Below are 19,323 nucleotides of genomic sequence, written 5' to 3' on the forward strand. Positions count from 1 at the left end.
CTCTTTTACTTTTAACTTTATTTGGCAAAGCAGCTGCATAAACTGTTCAGTGACTAGGACCCAGCTTACACAGCATGTTAAATCCATATACGTTATCAGCAGCGAATCGGAAACAGAAAAAACAATACTGAGCTACAAGTCTCCTATAATTTTAAAGAGGGAAAGTACTATGTCAGTTATGTCCAATCCGAACAGCTAAGTGTTTTAAAGGACATCACCTGCCATCTTCGTAAGTTTTAATATTTACAAATGCTTAGTTTTAAGGTGACAAAGCAGCTGATTGTATCTACAACATGCTATTCTATGACACCACATCAAAAGCTTTAAAAAGGGAGCTCATCTCTATTTTCTTAGTGGCATCTAACAGACATCCAAAAACCAAGAATCCTAACTTGTGAATGGTGGTGTTATCTGATGTACAAAAGGAATCTGATAAATTAATATTGAAACAGAATTAAGTGTCTAAAAGAAAAACCACTCCTCAGAATCAATTCACAAACTAAGTTTTCCATTTGACAGAACCTCGTCTTTTAATATTTTAAAGGAAAGTGTGGGTGTGTTGAATTAATAAATCCACAAATTTATACTTTGCATCGCTCCTCTACCAATTCGGCTTCCGTGCCTCTTTGAAGAATTAGAAACCCTACAAAACCACACATTTTCATGCTGAAAATAATAGTGTAACAAAGTCCAAAACAAGCTGTGATGCTGTTGGTTTTCAAAAAGCTTTGAGAACTGAGATGAGCAATCCACTGTAATATTATATACTGGTCAAGCTGATGGCGCTTTTACAGTTCGTCCCTGGGGGTGAAAAAGAGAAATATGTCAGTAGGAGTTACGTACTATAACTTTCTGGTAGTTCAGATACAATTATTACATAAGTACAAATACACCAATCCCCAAGCATTAAAAAGGAAGGCAAAAAAAAAAAAAAGCAAAGCAAACAGTCCCAAAGCAAAGATGGGAGTCAGCCATCCACACATCCCTCATGCTGCTCTGCAATGAAACGTGAAACCTCAAGGCCCTGAATTCTTTATTTTTTACTTCTTAAAGATAACTTTCTTCCTTTAAGAGCAAAAATTCAGAGAAACTCTAACTTCTCCATCTAGGAGCTTGCTAACACTGTTGATTAGAAAATGATGATGAGTATTTAGAGTTCAAATCATTTTTTATAGTTACATTTACAAAACTGGGCAAGAATTTGGTCTTTTGTTTAGAGTATCTGTTAGCAAGTGCTGCGTAGGTCCATCTCAACCCAAACTCTTTGGAAGAAAAAGCATCATCTGGAGGTGTGCTGTCTCTGTCAGCTGATTTCAGAAGGCAGCTTCATCAGCTCCAAAAGAAACCAGTCGCTCAGCCAGGCACAGCACCTTCCCAGCAACTGCCAGCGACAGGAAGGAAGGAATACAAATGCAGCCTAAAATAAATGGTATGGTATATAAATTACGCCTCAATAGAGCTGTTAAAGGTGGAAAAATAAAGCTATCAAAAAAGCCAAAAAAACTTCAGAGTAGAGGGCAATCTGAGTGACAAAAACATCGCTAAATACACAAGAATTTTAGGGGTAAAGAAGTATGACGTTCGCAACTAAATCTCAAGTGATCTCAAGAAAAAATAGGATATATATGCATACATAAATAGAGAAGAGGGGGTGAGAAAGTGAATGTATAAAAACGTTAACCATTGGTAACTCTGGATGTAGAGATTCAGAAACTCTTCCTACTATTCTTACAATTAATCTGTAATAAAAATTAAAAAGTCTTTAAAAAGTTGTTAAAATCAATGTGAAGGGAAGGTAAGTAAAGAGCTAAAGTTTCCCAGGTATGTGGTGAATTAAGGGACTATCAGACAATATGCTTTCTTTTAAAACTAAATTTTGTAAATTGTGTGAGAAATTATTTTAAAAATTACATCTCCCATAAACTGCCTTTGTCATAGAGTACTGGATTATCTGTTAAATGATAAATGATCATTTCTGGTCCCTTTTAATATATTCTTCTAAATAATGTAAATACTAGAATTCTCATAGAACAGCTTTTACTTAAATTCATGCAAGCATTAAAATATTTAAACTGCAAAGATTTCATACTTGCAAAACGCTCTTTTCATAAATTCACTTAACTCTTTTTAAAATGTAAACTGAAGATACTACTGTCTTTGCAAAATAATTTACTGTATTTGATTTACCTGTTGCAAGGCATTAAGGACATTGTAAACATATATCCTTATTGCCAACAACATAGCACAACATTTCCAAATGTCCTCTTCAATTAAAAATTGTTTTAAAAAAGAAAAGGATAAAAACTCTCAACAAACTAGGTATAGAGGAAACGTACCTCAACATAATAAAGGCCATATATGACAAGCCCACAGCTAACATCATACTCAACGGTGAAAAGCTGAAAGCTTTTCCTCTAAGATCAGGAACAAGACAAGGATGCCCACTCTCGCCACTTTTATTCAACATAGCACTGGAAATCCTAGCCAGAGCAATTAGGCAAGAAAAAGAAATAAAAGGCATCAAAATCGGAAAGAAAGAAGTAAAACTGTCTTTTTGCAGACAACATATTATATATAGAACACCCTAAAACCACCACCAAAAAAAAAAAAAAATCAAAACTAATAAACCAATTCAATGAAGTTTCAGGAAACAAAATCAATATACAAAAATCAGTTGTGTTCCTATATACCAATAATGAACTATCAGAAAGAGAAATTAAAACAGTCCCATTTATAATTGTATCAAAAAGAATAAAATATCTAAAATAAATTTAAACATGGTGAAAGATCTGGACACTGAAAAGTATAAGACATTAATGAAAGACATCGAAGAAGACACAATGCTCGTGGATTGGAAGAATTAATACCGTTAAATATCCATACTACCAAAGCAGTCTACTGATTCAGTGCAATCCACATCAAAATCCCAACAGCATTTTTCACAGAAATAGAACAGCCCTAAAATTTGTATAGAACCACAAAAATCCCCAAATAGCCAAAGCAATCTTTAGAAAGAAGAACAAAGCTGGAGGTATTACACTTTCTGATTTCAAACTATATTACAAAGCTAGAGTAATCAAAACAGTATGATATTACCATAAAAGAGACACATGAGTCAATGGAACAGAACAGAGAACCCAGAAATAAACCCACACATATATGGTCAACTAATTAAGGAGCCAAGAAAATACAATGGGGAAAAGATAGTGTCTTTAGTAAATGGTGCTGGGAAAACCAGACAGCCACATGCAAAAGAATGAAACTGGCCCATCTTACACCACACACAAAAAAATCAACTCCAAACGGATTAAAGACTTGAATGTAAGACCTGAAACCATAAAACTAAACTTAATGTGGTAATCATTTTGTAGTATATACATATATCAGATCGCTATGTTGTACATGTAAAAGTAATGTAATGCTATGTCAATCATATCTCAATAAAACTGGGAAAAAAAATCGTATTGTAGAACAACTAACAATGTGGGACAATACTGATACCACTTTATTTAATAAAAAAGATTATAAAATTATACTATATGAACTCATAATTACAAAAGAGCTATATACAGAACTATGGATAAGAGTAAAAAAAATGTGTATATATATATGTACATATCTACCAAAATGTTGATAATGTTTATCTCTAGGTTCTGACACTGTGGGTAATTTTTATTTCATTCTTTGTACTTCTAAAAATTTTTACATGGCACATGCATTATACTTTGGTAGTCAGAAACAGTATTACTAAAAACAAATAGAAGGAACTGTATAGCACTAAAAAGAAAAAAAAGGAAAAGGAAAAGAAATTAAGTTTATAAACCTGAATTTTAACATTTAGGGCACCAAAGAAAACCAAAAATTTGCTGTCAGTGCATGTATAACCTTGTCACATCCTATTACTCCAAAATCTATATAAGTTTCAAGCTTTTATTTTTCCACTTAATGTTCCAAATTCTACATAAATATCTTTTTTTTTTTTTTTAATTTTTTTTTTTTCAACGTTTATTTATTTTTGGGACAGAGAGAGACAGAGCATGAACGGGGGAGGGGCAGAGAGAGAGGGAGACACAGAATCGGAAACAGGCTCCAGGCTCCGAGCCATCAGCCCAGAGCCTGATGCGGGGCTCGAACCCACGGACCGCGAGATCGTGACCTGGCTGAAGTCGGACGCTTAACCGACTGCACCACCCAGGCGCCCCCATAAATATCTTTCTTTAGCTGACTTACACATGTAGATCATTTATAATAAAAAGCATTATGTCCTGGGATGCCTAGTTGGCTCAGTTGGTTACGCATCCAACTCTTGATTTCAACTCAAGTCATGATCTCCCAGTTTGTGAAATCAAGCCCTACATCAGGTTCTGTGTTGACAGTGTGGAGCCACTTAGGATTCTCTCTCTCCCTCTCTCTCTGCCCCTCCCTCGCTCACTCTCTCTCAAAATAAATAAACTTTAAAAATAAAGTATTATGTCCTAATTTCTAGAAAGGCTCTTTAAAATGGTTATATATGTGCTAAACATGTTCATTAGGTTAATAATTATATATATTATTATGTAATATAGAACTATACTTAATTTATTAGGTTAATAACTCTAACCTACTAACATTTGGTATTGTATATTCTTTATTGTATATTGTATATTCTTTACATTTATCTAACAAATGTAAAGATGTACTACCAGGAAACAATAATCAAAATCCATGAGTGTTTTCTAATTAATGGGTTTTCTGAGGTAATACAGTAGATTGTACAAAGCTTTATGAGAGACGTAAAAAGAATTCCAAAAGCAACAAAACACATCCCTGCCTTTAAGGGTACAAAATACTGTATGTATTTTGTATGTACAGCATTAATGCTGTAATGTCTGTCAAGGAATTTAAAAGGGACAATATGGGACGATACGGAACACAGGGTCAACCGGATACCCTAGGAACTACACTGTCGGCCTTAGAAATGCCCAAACGACATTCTCGCGGTCCGTGAGTTCGAGCCCCGCGTCAGGCTCTGGGCTGATGGCTCAGAGCCTGGAGCCTGCTTCCGATTCTGTGTCTCCCTCTCTCTCTGCCCCTCCCCCGTTCATGCTCTGTCTCTCTCTGTCCCAAAAATAAATAAATAAAAAAAAAAAAAAAAAAAAAAAAAAGAAATGCCCAAACGATTCATAACATGTTTTTCACTTTACGATGACATGGATAAACAAAGTGCTGATAGAATGAGAATCCTGACACATTCCTCAGCGTCACAAACCAGAGATGAACTTATTCCATTGACTCCTGTGGCTCTTAAAAATAAAAATAAAACTTACCAGATGATTAACAAAATATTGATCTCTACATATATAAAATGAATACACTTATGTTAAAGGAACCCAAATTTAAAAAGTATGAAGAGCTCATGAAACAGCTGATACAACTATTACACATCCACGTCATGAACATACTACCACAGGTTCTAGGTCTATGGCCCCTACGTCTGGCATCGTCTCATCACTCCACCAAAACTAGAAATGACCTCCCTTCCAAGCATAAGGAAACAGAAGTCTACACGCAGGCTTGGGGCTTTATGTGGCATGAGAACGCAGCATGCCCACCACCACTGCTCTTGTTTTCCCACATAGTTTCTATCGAAGGTCCCCAGCAAAGACTGCACCTCACCCTCACAGAGCACTGCAATCGGCTCTGGATTCCTCAGGAAGAGGAGGACGGAAAGCTGGTGGGAAACAAGAGAAGGTTCGGAAGAAAGCATGGGGATGAGTTGTTAATCTGGAAGAAGATCCAAAAGAACAGAGATCACCTCACCTGGCAATAAAACGGAGGAGGAGCTTTTTAGATGGTAATTCCCAAATGTGGGATGAACACTCAGAAAATGGCAAGCGACTCTTTTTAGCCACATTCTGTCCTTACTACCACTGCCTTAATTCAGGCCACCAGCATTTCACCCCTAGCTTGCTACAACCACATTCTGTTTCAGACTCTAGCTCTGTCCCTTTCCAATCTACTCTCTACGCCACAGCCAGGGTCATCTTTCTGAAATGTAATTCTGATCACCTCACAGTCTGGCTTCAACACTTCAATTGCTCTCCTAAACACACTACACTCTAACTGGTTGTTTGTCTTCTTTAGATTTGTTTGGATCTCCCACATGACTAGAAGTCCCAAGAGAATGGTCGGTTTCACGTTCACAGCTGTGTATCCATGGCCCTAGTACAGTCCCTGGCAATGCTGTCCCTGCTCTCAGTGGGTTCCAGTCAAACTGCTTCCTCCCCCTATGGCCCAGCATGGTTAGGTCCCCGGTCCCTGGGTATGTCAAGACCCTTCACTATTCCCATAACCTTGCCTGTATTTCTTTGATTCGTCCTTTCACTAAAATCACTTTAAAATCCCTAGCTGAGCATACTTTCTGTTTTCTGCCTCGATCCTGCTGGAGAGTTTAAGAATACAAATAGAAACGGTGGATTGATGGTCTCTTTTGATTTTCAGTTAACTGTTGTTTTACCCTTTCAAACATCTTATTTTCTAGTAATCTGTTTCAGCACAAATTTTTTTCAATGTGGCAGTTGTTTTTTTTTCCAATGCTGTTTTCAGCATTCACCTTCACATTCTATAAACCTATACTCTTGAAAGATTTACAATTAAGTAACTGATTGTCTTTGTAAAACTACACCTTGGGGGGCACCTGGCTGGCTCAGTTGGTAGGGCATGCGACTCCTGATCTCAGGGTCAGGAGTTCAAGCCCCACATTGGGCACAGAACTTACTTAAAAACAAAAACAAAATCAAACTACATCTTTGGATGTAGGAAAAACGTGTCTGGACAAACAACATTTACAACAGAAAGAATTAAGAAGTCTTTCTAGTACAACTAGAGAAATGCCTCCAGTGATACATACATGTAAAATTGCTCAATCTTTTAAAAAGTTGAAGACCGAAAAGAAAAACAGACATATATATATATCTAAATATTTGGTAACTGACTAAATATTTGTCCATAAATTTAAAAGTTATTCTAACTTTAATATAAATAGTTTAGTTTTATAAAGGGTAAATATAGGTGTTGTGGAAACCTAGAGTTTATATGACCTGGGAAGCGGGAAGAACCTCTTCATGAAGGAAAAAATAAGAGGACTAAAAACAAGACTGCCCAGAAAACTGGGAGGACCAGGAGAGACCCTAAGCACGTGAAGGCCCTGAAGCTTAAGTGTCACGAGCTTCATGCTAAACCCACCTCCGCTTATTATAGAAACAAAATACCTTTTTGTAATTCCTTCATCATCAAATTGACAGTAGAATGTTCAATACTAACATTTATTGTGTGTAAAAGAAAAAATTTAAATTATTAATGAAAATCTGAACTCTTACTTGGTAGCAAATGTCAGTGAGCTCAGTGATATGTTTGCCCCTTGTGTATAGCAGCAAAATCATACTGTTATGTAACAAGATAACGATCCTAGAAGCAAAGTCGAGGAAGGCTGTAATTAGTTGTTAAAAACTGTATGATTTTAACTGGCAAGACTCATAGCTTTTTAATTTCTTTTTTTAAAGCAGTGGCCGTGCTCCAGGTTAAAATTCAAAGAAAAGAGCTATATCCATATTAAGTGAAGAATGAAATGCAATTCCTAGTAAGACATCCCAGAAATGGCCAGAGTTTAAAGAAAAACTCAGTTTTGAACAAACGGAGTTAGATGACCATTTTTGCAATCAAACGTTTATTCAAAAAGTGTCTTTCCACTTTCCATAAAACAAGATTGAGGTCTATTAAACTTACAATCACCATTTTACTCACTAAAAAAATAAAAATAATTCTCTAAAAATAAGTACCCCTGTCAAATAAAAAAAGAATCCTAAAACAAGGAAACTGTAAAGCCTTTCTTATTTAGACATTTAATTTTAAATAGTCTTAGCTAGTGTCACTCTTACTTATCGATTTCACTCCTTCCCACTGGAGGACGTGGGGAGGGGAAGGGAGAAGAAGGAGAGAGGAAGAAGAGAAACCTGGGCTTCAAACAAAATATTCAGATTATGCAGAGACACAAAACACAAGTAGGCATTATAAGGAGCCATGCTGTACTGAAGATGATGCCGCATGCTGTTGGCCCTTTGGGTGGGTTTGTGAGACCTGGGCACTCCCTTTGAGCTTAGAGAATCCCCCCACCTCCCCAGGAACTCAGAGTGGCTTTAAAATGCACTGGCCAGTTCTATAGACTGGGAGAAGTTTATCCCTTATAGTGGCTCTGAAACAGTAGCTGAATGTAAAACAGGCACAGGTTGTCAGACAGAATGTCAATGAACCTGACTGAAAGAGAGAAAGCAAGCTGAGAGGAACAATGTCCTCTCTGGGATTCTGACACCTTTGAAAACTGGGACAAGAGTATCTTTTCCCTTCTTTCTCTTTACGACTATGGTACAACAGGGGGGTGGAAGGGGCAGGAAATGATGGCCCCTTCTCTTCAGACCAAAGCCTTTGTTTCCATGATCATACAGCAGTTACAAAAACGATCTGTGAATATAGAAAATTAATGGCTGATAATAAATTATCCTTAGAAAGTTCTGAACAGTGGCTAAAAGCCTCTTTGGAAAAATAAAAAAATTAAAAAACCAAGAGAAAGGAAAAAAACCCACCTTCGTGCCAACCAAGTCTCACCCCCCTTTCCCAAAGATATGAGTTAAACCAAAAGAAGGGCACACTCATGCGCAGTTTGTCTAGACTTTTAATGTAGTGAATTTCTGATGTTAGAATGGAGAAGCATAAAGGTGACAACCAAAAAAGCAGCCTTGTGGTCTAATGTCTTAGAATCCACACCCTTCACCTTGCGTGTGTGGAAGAAGAAAGAGCAGAAGATAAAATCACTTCCACCTGGCCCACTGCTTCTCTTTATCTGTTAAAGGCACGTAGATCACTCCCATCAGGGGCTTCATCTTGACACTGCCGTCCTGCAGCTTGTCGTACTGCTCCAGCATCTGGTTGCCACCTGCGGGGCCGACCGGCAGTATCAACCTCCCACCAGGCTTTAACTGGTCTATCAGCTAAAAGAAAAAGACACGCCAAGTTACCGATTTTACGTTAAGACTCACTTTACTACACTATAAACAACTTCCCGCGTCCGTGGGCAGAAAGCAGAAATGTGCTTTATTTAGTACATACATACTTCGACTGTTAAACTTATTACTCAGTTACCCATCGACCTCCTCTACTAAACTACCAGTTCTCTGATGACAGGGACTGTGATCTTATCCATCTCTGTGCCCTTTGGCATCTAACATAGGACGCAGTACATCTGCAGGGCTCACAATGTTCAAGCTGAACCGCGTAAGCAGAACCATCCTCTCTTGGGAAGATCAAAGGCAAAGTAGGAAATTTCAGTGCCTGTTTTGAATCTTTGTGGTCTGGAGTGGGGAAGGAAGCGGGCAGTGCAGAAAATCAGCAAGGAATTCCTATTCTGACACTGCAGAATTTAGGGCATCATGGAGCTGAAAACAAGGAGACCTCGGTTTTACGACTGAATTTAGGGTTACTGGCACCATGACAAAGGAAGGTAGGGCTGGAGTTCCTGAAGCATTAGAATGAGGACACCTTGTCAATGAAAAACCAAGAGTACTCAGTGAAAGCCCTTTTGGTCAGAAAACATTTAAACCCTATGTTACCATTTGAATGTAGCCTTCAAATGACCAGTAATCAAACACGGTAAGGAAGAAACTTTACTTTGGATAGTATCATCTCTCTCCTGGACCAGATGTCCTACCTCTGAGATCTCGTGGCTTCCTCTTTTTGATTTTTCCTACTGTCTCTCTCTTCCCTCATTTTTTGATATTATTAAAGTGATTCCTCTAGAAGTATTCTGTGAAACAGTGCACAGAATATTTTAAGAGAGAGAATGAGATCTTCAAGTCCAAAACGACCTTTATTTTACATATTTGACAATACGTGAGTATAGAATTCAAGGCTGGAAGTCATTTTCAGTTTAGATTTGTGATGGTTTGTTCTTCTGACTTGTTGATTCTTTTAAGCTCATTTATTTATTTTGAGGGAGAGAGAGCGCAGCATGTGCCTGTGCATAGAGTAGGGGCAAAGAGGGAGACAGAATCCCAAGCAGGCTCCATGCTAGTGTAGAGCCTGACACGGGGCTTGGAGCCGACCTCAAGAGTCAGACACTCAATGGACTGAGCCACACAAGTGCCCCTGACTTGATTCTAATGCTGCTGTTCTGCAGTCTGATACCTTTCTGATTACCAATCGTTAACAGATTATGTTCTATCTGGAAGCTTTTAGAATATCCCTGATATTCTAGCATTTCACGGTGATATTACGGTTCCTTTTTTCCTCTCTTTTTTTTTAAAGTTTATTTTTTTTAAACTTCTTTTTTTATGTTTATTTTTGAGAATGAGAGACAGAGACAGAGCATGAGCAGTGGAGGGGCTGAGAGACAGGGAGACACAGAATCTGAAGCAAGCTCTAGGCTCTGAGCTGTCAGCACAGAGCCCAATGTGGGGCTTGAACTCACGAAGGGTGAGATCATTACCTGGGCCAAAGTCAGACACTTAACTGAGACCCCCAGGTTCCCCTAAAGTTTATTTTGAGAGAGACAGCAAGCAGGGGAGGGGCAGAGAGAGAGGGAGAAAGAGAGAATCCCAAGCAGGCTCTGCACTGTGAGAGCAGAGCCCGATGCGGGGTTCCAACCCACGAACCACAAGATCATGACCTGAGCCAAAACGAAGAGGTGGATGCTCAACCAACTGAGCCACTCAGGCACCCCTCCCTTTAAAAAAAAAAAAAATCATCATACTGGGCACTCAACAGATCTTTTCAAACTATAGAATACTGTCCTTCAATTCTCGGAAATTTTCTTACTTAAGGCTTCACACTAATTGTTCCTCATACAGAAATTTCAAGCAGCAGCCCCTTTTTTCAAACCCATGCTTCATCTGTGATTTCCAAGGTCCTGATGCCTCCAATTTCTAAGCCCTTGCAAAGTTCTGCAGAGTAGGGGCACCTGGGTGGCTGAGTCAGTTAAGTGTCCAACTTCGGCTCAGGTCATGATTTCACTGTGTGAGTTCGAGCCCCATGTCAGGCTTTACGCTGACAGTTTGGAGCCTGGAGCCTGCTTTGGATTCTCTGTGTGTGTGTATGTCTCTCTCTCTGCCCTTCCCCTGCTTGTGTGCTCTCTCTCTCTCTCAAAAATAAATAAAACTTAAAAAAAAAAGATAAAAAGCTCTGCAGAGCAAGCTGCTTCAGCAATGATTCCCTCTGCAGTCTCTTTAGTTCAACTTCCTCCGCCCTCCTGACTCAGTTATTACTCCATCTGCTTTCTATCTGCACATGCCACCGGGCTCAGGAGTGCAGGTGCAATCTCCTAGGTGATAACGAAATATGGACTTTGTGTTTCTGTTTCTTGTTTCTCCAGTTGTTTTGGGGTGATATACAAGAAAAGGCATAAACGTCTTTTCTGTTATCTTGAAACTGGAAAGCCCCTCCCTTCAGAATGTCTCTCTTTAATCTCATATATAAAAACCCCTATAACGCTTCCCAGTGCTACTGCAAACATTTAATTCCTATTGAGCTAAAGCCATAAACGCCCTTGGAGATCATCTCTGGGTCTTAGTGGGGAAGATAAGCCCTGTGTTTAAATACAGTTCTATTTCACATTTTAATTGTTCTTATTAGGCTGCCTTATAAATAAATAAATAAATACCTATGGATCATGTGTCCACATGTGACCATTCATTGAACTATTCATTTATGACATGTACATCTTTCTACAGCATATATATATTTTTAATTTTAAATAAACTCTATGCCACACATGGGGATCAAACTCATGACCCTGAGATCAAGATTCGCATGCTCTACTCACTGAGACAGTCAGGCATCTCCTCTACAGCATATTAGTCCTTCAACTAAAGTGTGTTAGGGGGCGCCCAGGGCCACCTGGGTGGCTCAGTCGGTTAAGCGTCCGACTTCAGCTCGGGTCATGATCTTACATTTCTTGACTTCAAGCCCCGTGTCGGGCTCTGCACTGACAGCTCAGAGCCAGGAGCCTGCTCTGGATTCTGTGTCTCCCCCTCTCTCTGCCTTTCCCTGTTCATGCTTTGTTTCTCTCACAAATAAATACACATTTTAAAAAAAAGTGTTAAGGGGTGCCTGGTGGCTCAGTTGGTTGGGCATCCAACTCTTGATTTCAGCTCAGGTCATGATCCCAGGGTTGTGGGATCAAGCCCTGCATCAGACTCCACGCTGAGCATGGAGCCTGCTTAAGATTATCTCTCTCTCCCTCTGCGCTTCTGCCCCTCTTCCGCACTCACGTTCTCCCTGTCTCTAAAATTAAAAAAAAGACAGGGGCGCCTGGGTGGCTCAGTCGGTTGGGCGTCCGACTTCGGCTCAGGTCATGATCTCACGGTTTGTAAGTTCGAGCCCCGCATCGGGCTCTGTGCTGACAGCTCGGAGCTCGGAGCCTGGAGCTTGCTTCCGATTCCGTGTCTCCTTCTATCTCTGCCCCTCCCCCACTTGTGCTCTGTCTCTCTCTGTCTCTCAAAAATAAATAAATGTAAATAATAAAAAAAATTTTTTTAATTAAAAAAAGGTAAAAAATTAAAAATACAATGTGTTAAAACGACTGGTTTAGTTGGTTTTTTTTTTTTAACAAGTAATACGGCCAGAGAAATTAAGTGATTTTCCCAAAGTCATTCAGCAGCCAATAAAGCAGCAAGTCAATGACCAGAACAAGTTCCTTAACTTTCAGCTTCTCATGAACTCCTCTACACATATAGAAAGGAACTTTTCCAGACTGGGGAGTGGCTGAGACTGGGCAGAAGAGGTAGTGTCACTCTCAGCCCCTAGTCATCTAGTCCAGACCTGTGGAAAACTCAGACTCCACAGAAGCCTAAGATCTCAGTGAACTTAATCAAGGATTATTAAGGGATGACATAAGTTTATCAGTCTTACTAAAATAAAAAAACAATTTTGTACTTAAATTATGTAGTATACAATACTGGAATACCCTTCCCTCTCGTCGCAACTATGCAAACCCTACTGTTCTTTAAGATTCAGTTGCAACTCCATTCATGCATGTAGTTTCATTGATAACTCCAGGCAAAAATGTTCTCCCTCCCTTGAACTCTTACAGTACAGATTTTCTTCTGGCATCAACATATATTACATGTTAATGATAATGCTATCATATCATTAATTTTCCTGTTATATGTAGGACACTTGTTTTCCAGAATATAAGTTTTGTGAGGTAAAATGTATGACAAATACTTCCTGGTCTCACCCATGCATCCAACAATCTTGCATATTCTGGTATTTAATAAAATACCAAGTGATTATCAGATTATGAACTCCAGATGGATTTTCCTAATTCTATTGGTATACTAGTTCTTAGATGGATAAAACACTGCTTCAAACAAGGTAGCTACAAACTGTGATTTAGTAATCTTCAAGTCATTTACACAACTCTTTGCATACGAAAAAAACCCTGCATACTAAGTATAATGAAAATGCATGACATAAAAGTCTAAATATGTTTTGAACATCATCTAGAAGTCATTTCTCTATAAATCTTTTATAGCTTTAGTTGACTGAAGCACAAAGACACAGGGGAAAAAACCCAACTCACTGCCTGGGGCACAACTGGGGCTGCAGCTCCTACATGAATAGCATCATAAGGGGCTTCTTCGGCATATCCCATTCTTCCATCTCCCACTGAAAGAAAAGAAATTATGCTTTAAAAATCTGTTTGGACAGAACTACCCAGTGGGAAGAATTATAGGAGGTTTAAAACAGAGCAAGAGAGATTTTTAATAAATGATGCTGGGACAACTGGATATTCATATGGAAAAAATATATACTTGAACCTCTACCTCTTACATACACAAAAATCAATGTCAGAAAGATCAAAGACCTAAATGTGAAAAGGTAAAATGATAATGCTTCTGAGAAATAACATAGGGGCATATCTTCATGATTTTAGAGTAGTCTTTTTTTTTTTCTTTTTTTTTTTTTTTATTTATTTTTGGGACAGAGAGAGACAGAGCATGAACGGGGGAGGGGCAGAGAGAGAGGGAGACACAGAATCGGAAACAGGCTCCAGGCTCCGAGCCATCAGCCCAGAGCCTGACGCGGGGCTCGAACTCACGGACCGCGAGATCGTGACCTGGCTGAAGTCGGACGCTTAACCGACTGTGCCACCCAGGCGCCCCTGTTTTAGAGTAGTCTTAAAGAGGACACAGAAGAAGCTGGTAAGTCTGATACATTAAAATTAAGTACTTCTATTAATCAAGAAAGTACCAATACAAGTGAAAAGGCATGCCATGGGAGAAGAGGTTTACAATATGAATAAATAGATAAAGGGCTAATCTATAGAAGTCCTACAAATCAAAGAGAAATATGAACAACTCAATATCTGAAAAAGACATTTCACAAAGGAGGAAATCCGAATGGTCAAACAAATGAAACAGTGTTCAACCTCACTGGTTAAGAGGAAAATACAAAATAAAACCACAAAGAGACACTGCTCTATACTAAGTGGGTAAAAAGAAAACTGACAGTATCAAGTGTTGGTAAGACACCGAGCACTAGCAACTCTGACACATTGCTGATGGGAATGTAAACTGGTTCAATCACTTTAAAAAAGTTTTGCAGTATCTATGGTTCCCTATGAACTTGCAGTAATACTCTACATAAATAAATGCTTGTATTATGAGTGCACATATACATTTGGAACTTTATACACATATGTTCACAGCAGCTTTCTAATTCCCCAAGTTAGAAACAACCCAAAATGTCCATCTATGGTAGAATAAACAAATTTTGATAATGGTCTTACAGTGGAATATTATACAGCAATAAAAATTAACTATATGATAAGATGGATGAATCTTACAAATATAACATTGAATGAAAGAAGTCACTCATCATAGACTATATACTATATGGTTCCGTTTATCTAAAGTTCAAAATTAAATTGAACATTGTCTATGGAGGTGCAATTAGGTAGTAAATGCATAAAAGTAATGATGCTGGTTACCATTAAGGAGAAAGGAAAGTCTTCCGTGGAGGGAAAAGCAAGCAGAGGACATGTAAGCCACCAATAATGTTCCCTTTCTTGATCACTGTGATTAATTACACAGGTATTTGCTAAGCTTCACATTTATGCTTTATGCGTGTTTTGATGTTAGTTATATCTCACAACAGTACAAAGTGTTCACATGGAAATATGTCCACTGTACACTGCTGAATGGAAAAGAGCAAACTACAGGACAGAATATATGAGTCAATTAAAAAAAAAAACATGTAGGGGCACCCGGGTGGCTCAGTCGGTTGAGCGTCCGACTTTGGCTCAGGTCATGATCTCACCGTTCGTGGGTTCGAGCCCCATGTCGGGCTCTGTGCTGACAGCTCAGAGACTGGAGCCTGCTTTGCATTCTGTGTCTCCCTCTCTCTATGCTCCTCCCCTGCTCACACCCTGTCTCTCTCTCAAGAATAAAGAAAGATTAGGGGTGCCTGGGTGGCTCAGTCGGTTGAGCGTCCGACTTCGGCTCAGGTCATGATCTCGCAGTCTGTGAGTTCAAGCCTCGCGTCGGGCTCTGTGCTGACAGCTCAGAGCCTGGAGCCTGCTTCGGATTCTGTGTCCCCCTCTCTCTCTGCCCCTCCCCCACTCATGCTCTGTCTCTCTCTGTCTCAGAAATAAATAAACATTTAAAAAAAAAAAGAATAAAGAAAGATTAAAAAAAAAGTGTGTATATGTATATTTATTCACACATATAGTTATGTCTAGAAAACTTAAGAGGGAAAAGGAGGGGGTTTCTTTTTTATCTTACACATTTCTGCACTTTAAATTTTTCATAATGGGCACTTGATACTTTGCTATTACTTCTTAAAAAGCAATGAAGAAAGAACTCATTTTCTGAAACAGCTGACAGTCATATCAGCATCACAATTAACAGTAACTGTTTTCCTTACTTAGTACTTTAAAGCGAATGTTAAAAAAAAAAGGCAAAAATTAGCTTGAATACTACTTAGCTTGCATGGGATCTTCTGAAAATAAAAATTCTCTGGAGAGGAAATTTCGACAGTTTTCTGATACTCACCAACCAGCTGCACTCTCCCTGAAGACAAAAGCATCGGATCATCCTTTCTGACATTATTTATTGAGTCGTCTACTAGCTCTTTAATGTGGTCAATTCCGATGACTTTTCCGGTAGATCCAACCTAGAAATGAGGGAGTAATTCAATAGCTCACTGGCCTAAATTTGTCTTTCTGAAGTGTCACTAAAGTGTTTCCTCAGCTAAAATCATATTCTGCAATGTGAAATGAAGACAAAAGGTTCAAGCCTCCAATTGTATGGTTATTCAGAATACTATAAAATATTTACGAAATACAACTTTCTCAGCTTTAACTCCCAAATGGATAAATGTATTTCAGTAGTTAAGCTAGAATAAATTACAAAAACTTGCAATACTAAAAACAAACAAACAAACAAAAAACCTTCTTTCTTCAATTTCTGATTTTTAAAGCCCAAACCCTGAAGACTTAACTGCCAATATTAAATGATAGTTGGTACAATCATTTTTAATTTAAATTTCATCTAAAAGTGTGGCTTTAGGGGTGCCTGGCTCAGTCAGTTAAGCATCTGACTCTTGATTTCAGCTCAGGTCATGATCCCAGGGTTGTGGGACTGAGACCCACATTGGGCTCCACTGAGCATGGAGCCTGCTTAAGATTTCCCCTCCCGCCCCTCTCCCCTGCTCGCGTGCTCTCTATAAATAAATACATACATAAATACATAAATAAACAAATACATACATAAATACACGAGGGCACCTATGTGGCTCAGTTGGTTAAACATCCAGCTCTTAGTTTTGACTCAGGTCATAAATCTCACAGATCATGAGTTTGAGCCCACCATCAGGCTCTGCATTGACAGCATGGAGCCTGCCTGGGATCCTTTCTCTCTCCCTCTCTCTGTCCCTTTCCTGCTGGTTCTTTCCCTCTCAAAATAAATTTAAAAATTAATAAATACATAAATAAATAAAAAAATAAAAAGTAAAGATGTCACTCTAAATATTAAAATGTTACATAAAAAATTCTATAGGGATTTCTGTACCTGATTCTACTGCCATATGTAGAAAATATAAAATACATAAAAATATTAAAGGCCCTAAATATAAATTATAAAATAACACAATAAAGACTCTGAAGTCAGAGTAACTGGGTTCACATGTAAGTTTCATCACTTATTTACAACTATACAATCTTGGCCAAGTTACTCTATGAATCAGGCTCCTCAGCTGTAAAATGAGGAAAAGGGGACATACCTCCTAAGTGATGTGAGAATTAAAAGCACTTAGAACACTAATTAGCACATAATAAATGTGTGAAAAACATTAAATTCACTTTAAAAAAAGATTATTCAGAAATCTAACGTTTTTTAAAAAGTGAATTTTTCTCTGAAACATAAATACGTCAAGTATCGAGAACACCACTAATTAAATACTAAGCTTTGAAAAAAAAAAAAATCCTGATATTCCGTTAGTGATGACTTAGCTTCTACAAAACAAGTGAAACAACTGGAAAAAAAAAAAAAACAAACCTGATTCCTTATTATGTAACAGGTACTATTATGGATGGATATGTCAGTGAAAAAAAAAATCAAATGAAATTCCCACCTCCCTGGAGCTCACATGCTAGTGGTCTGGTCTGCCAATTACATATTTACAACAAGTTAAGTAGATTCTGGTCCAAGACGCATCATCCATAAATCCCAACTTAACTAAACCAGAATCTTCCTATCTGGCCGCAAGGGACAAGACTTCATAATCAAATTGATTTGATTATCTGAGCACAGATAAACCTTTACTCAAGATGCCTGAATAGGCCTCCAGACTTATACTCTGGAGAGTATAACACACATTTTTCTAAGAGCACTTGCTCCACCCTCTTTCTAATAACCTTGTAGGAGTGTCTGGAAATCAGACTCTCTATTCTATTTTCTGCCAGCTGAGAATCCGGAAGAACACAGTTTGGGAGCTACTGGTTGCCATCTTGTGATCACAAGGGAGGAGCCTGACTGAAGCCAACATTTGGAGGAAAGCAAAGCCAAACCCAGAACCAGAGAGAAACCCACTGTCAATAACAACATCTGATCTTCTTTTGAATCCAGCCACACGAAGAGCCAGATACACTCTAGATGTTTCCATTATATAAACCAAGTAAATTCTTTTACCTCTGCCAGTGTGGACTGAATCTTGTTACTTCCAACAACAAGAAAATCCTAAGTGATACATGTTCCAACTGCTATTTTAATAGGATTTAAAAAAAAACCCTCAAAAACTGCTAGTAAAGAAATTTACAGCCAAATATATAATATGCTTCTGCTGGAGCCAGAATGAAAAATAAAGGTCTTACCATACGTGCAAAACATGCAGTAAGGATTCCACTTCCAGATCCTACATCAAGAGCTTTAGCTCCTTCATGTAATTGATCAAATAGAAGTTCTAGTGCATATGCATGCTGCCAAAAGAAAACAAAGCAAATATTCATCTGTTTTTCAAGACTCTATAAAGTATATATACCATGGCATATAAATAAAAGTTGCCAACTTCCTGCCGATTTTTCTAGTATTGTCGTCTACCAAGATAATGAAAACATGACATACTATATACTTTTATAGTGAAGTCTCCACCCCACCCCTGTCCCCAACCTTCCCCATCCTTGTCCAGTTTCACTCCCTAAAGGCAACCAATGATGTCAGTTTCTTGTGCTTCCTGCCAAACATATCCATTCTATGTATATACAAGCAAATATGTTATCTATATTTTTCATTTATTGTATCTTGAAGAACCTTTCTTATCAATACTTAAATAGCCTGTTCATTCTTTTTTATGGCTCAGGAGTCTATTCTTATATGAATGTATTATAATAACAAAAATCCTCCCCCAAAAATCCCTAATGAGAGATATTTAAGTTGGCTCCAATCTTCTATAACAAAAGAGACAGAATAATCTTAAAAGTTATATGTGTAGGAGCTCCTGGGTAGCTCAGTCTGTTGAGCGTCCAACTCTTGATTACAGCCCAGGTCATGATCCCAGGGTTGTGGAATCAAGCCCCATGTTGGGCTCTGCACTGAACGTGGAACCTGCTTAAGATTCTGTCTCTCTCCCGGGGTGCTTGGGTGGCTCAGTCGGTTAGGCGTCCGACCTCAGCTCAGGTCATGATCTTGCAGTTTGTGGGTTTGAGCCTCACATCAGGCTCTGTGCTGACAGCTCAGAGCCTGGAGCCTGCTTCAGATTCTGTGTCTCCCTCTTTTTCTGCCCTTCCCCTGATTGCAC

At 38.5% G+C, this 19,323-nt stretch overlaps 1 protein-coding gene across 2 annotated transcripts in view; it reads right to left on the reverse strand.

Moving 5' to 3' along the window:
- PCMT1 (protein-L-isoaspartate (D-aspartate) O-methyltransferase) overlaps nt 1-19,323 on the reverse strand; it is a 52,819-nt gene continuing 33,496 nt past the window's right edge. Inside the window, exons 4-8 of one of the 2 annotated variants that reach the window (XM_047101922.1) lie at nt 18,401-18,505; nt 16,083-16,203; nt 13,610-13,695; nt 8,854-9,023; nt 1-801 (exon numbers count right to left, since the gene is read on the reverse strand). In XM_047101922.1, the coding sequence (XP_046957878.1) occupies nt 789-801; nt 8,854-9,023; nt 13,610-13,695; nt 16,083-16,203; nt 18,401-18,505 (495 nt within the window). In that variant the 3' untranslated portion in view covers nt 1-788. Of the gene's footprint in view, nt 802-8,806; nt 9,024-13,609; nt 13,696-16,082; nt 16,204-18,400; nt 18,506-19,323 lie in introns of both variants that reach the window. The other variant, XM_047101923.1, reaches the window with a different exon arrangement.

Source organism: Lynx rufus, unplaced genomic scaffold (assembly GCF_022079265.1).
Source record: "Lynx rufus isolate CCGP_SWC_20201006 ecotype Redwood Valley unplaced genomic scaffold, mLynRuf1.p SCAF_6, whole genome shotgun sequence".
NCBI lineage: Eukaryota > Metazoa > Chordata > Mammalia > Carnivora > Felidae > Lynx > Lynx rufus.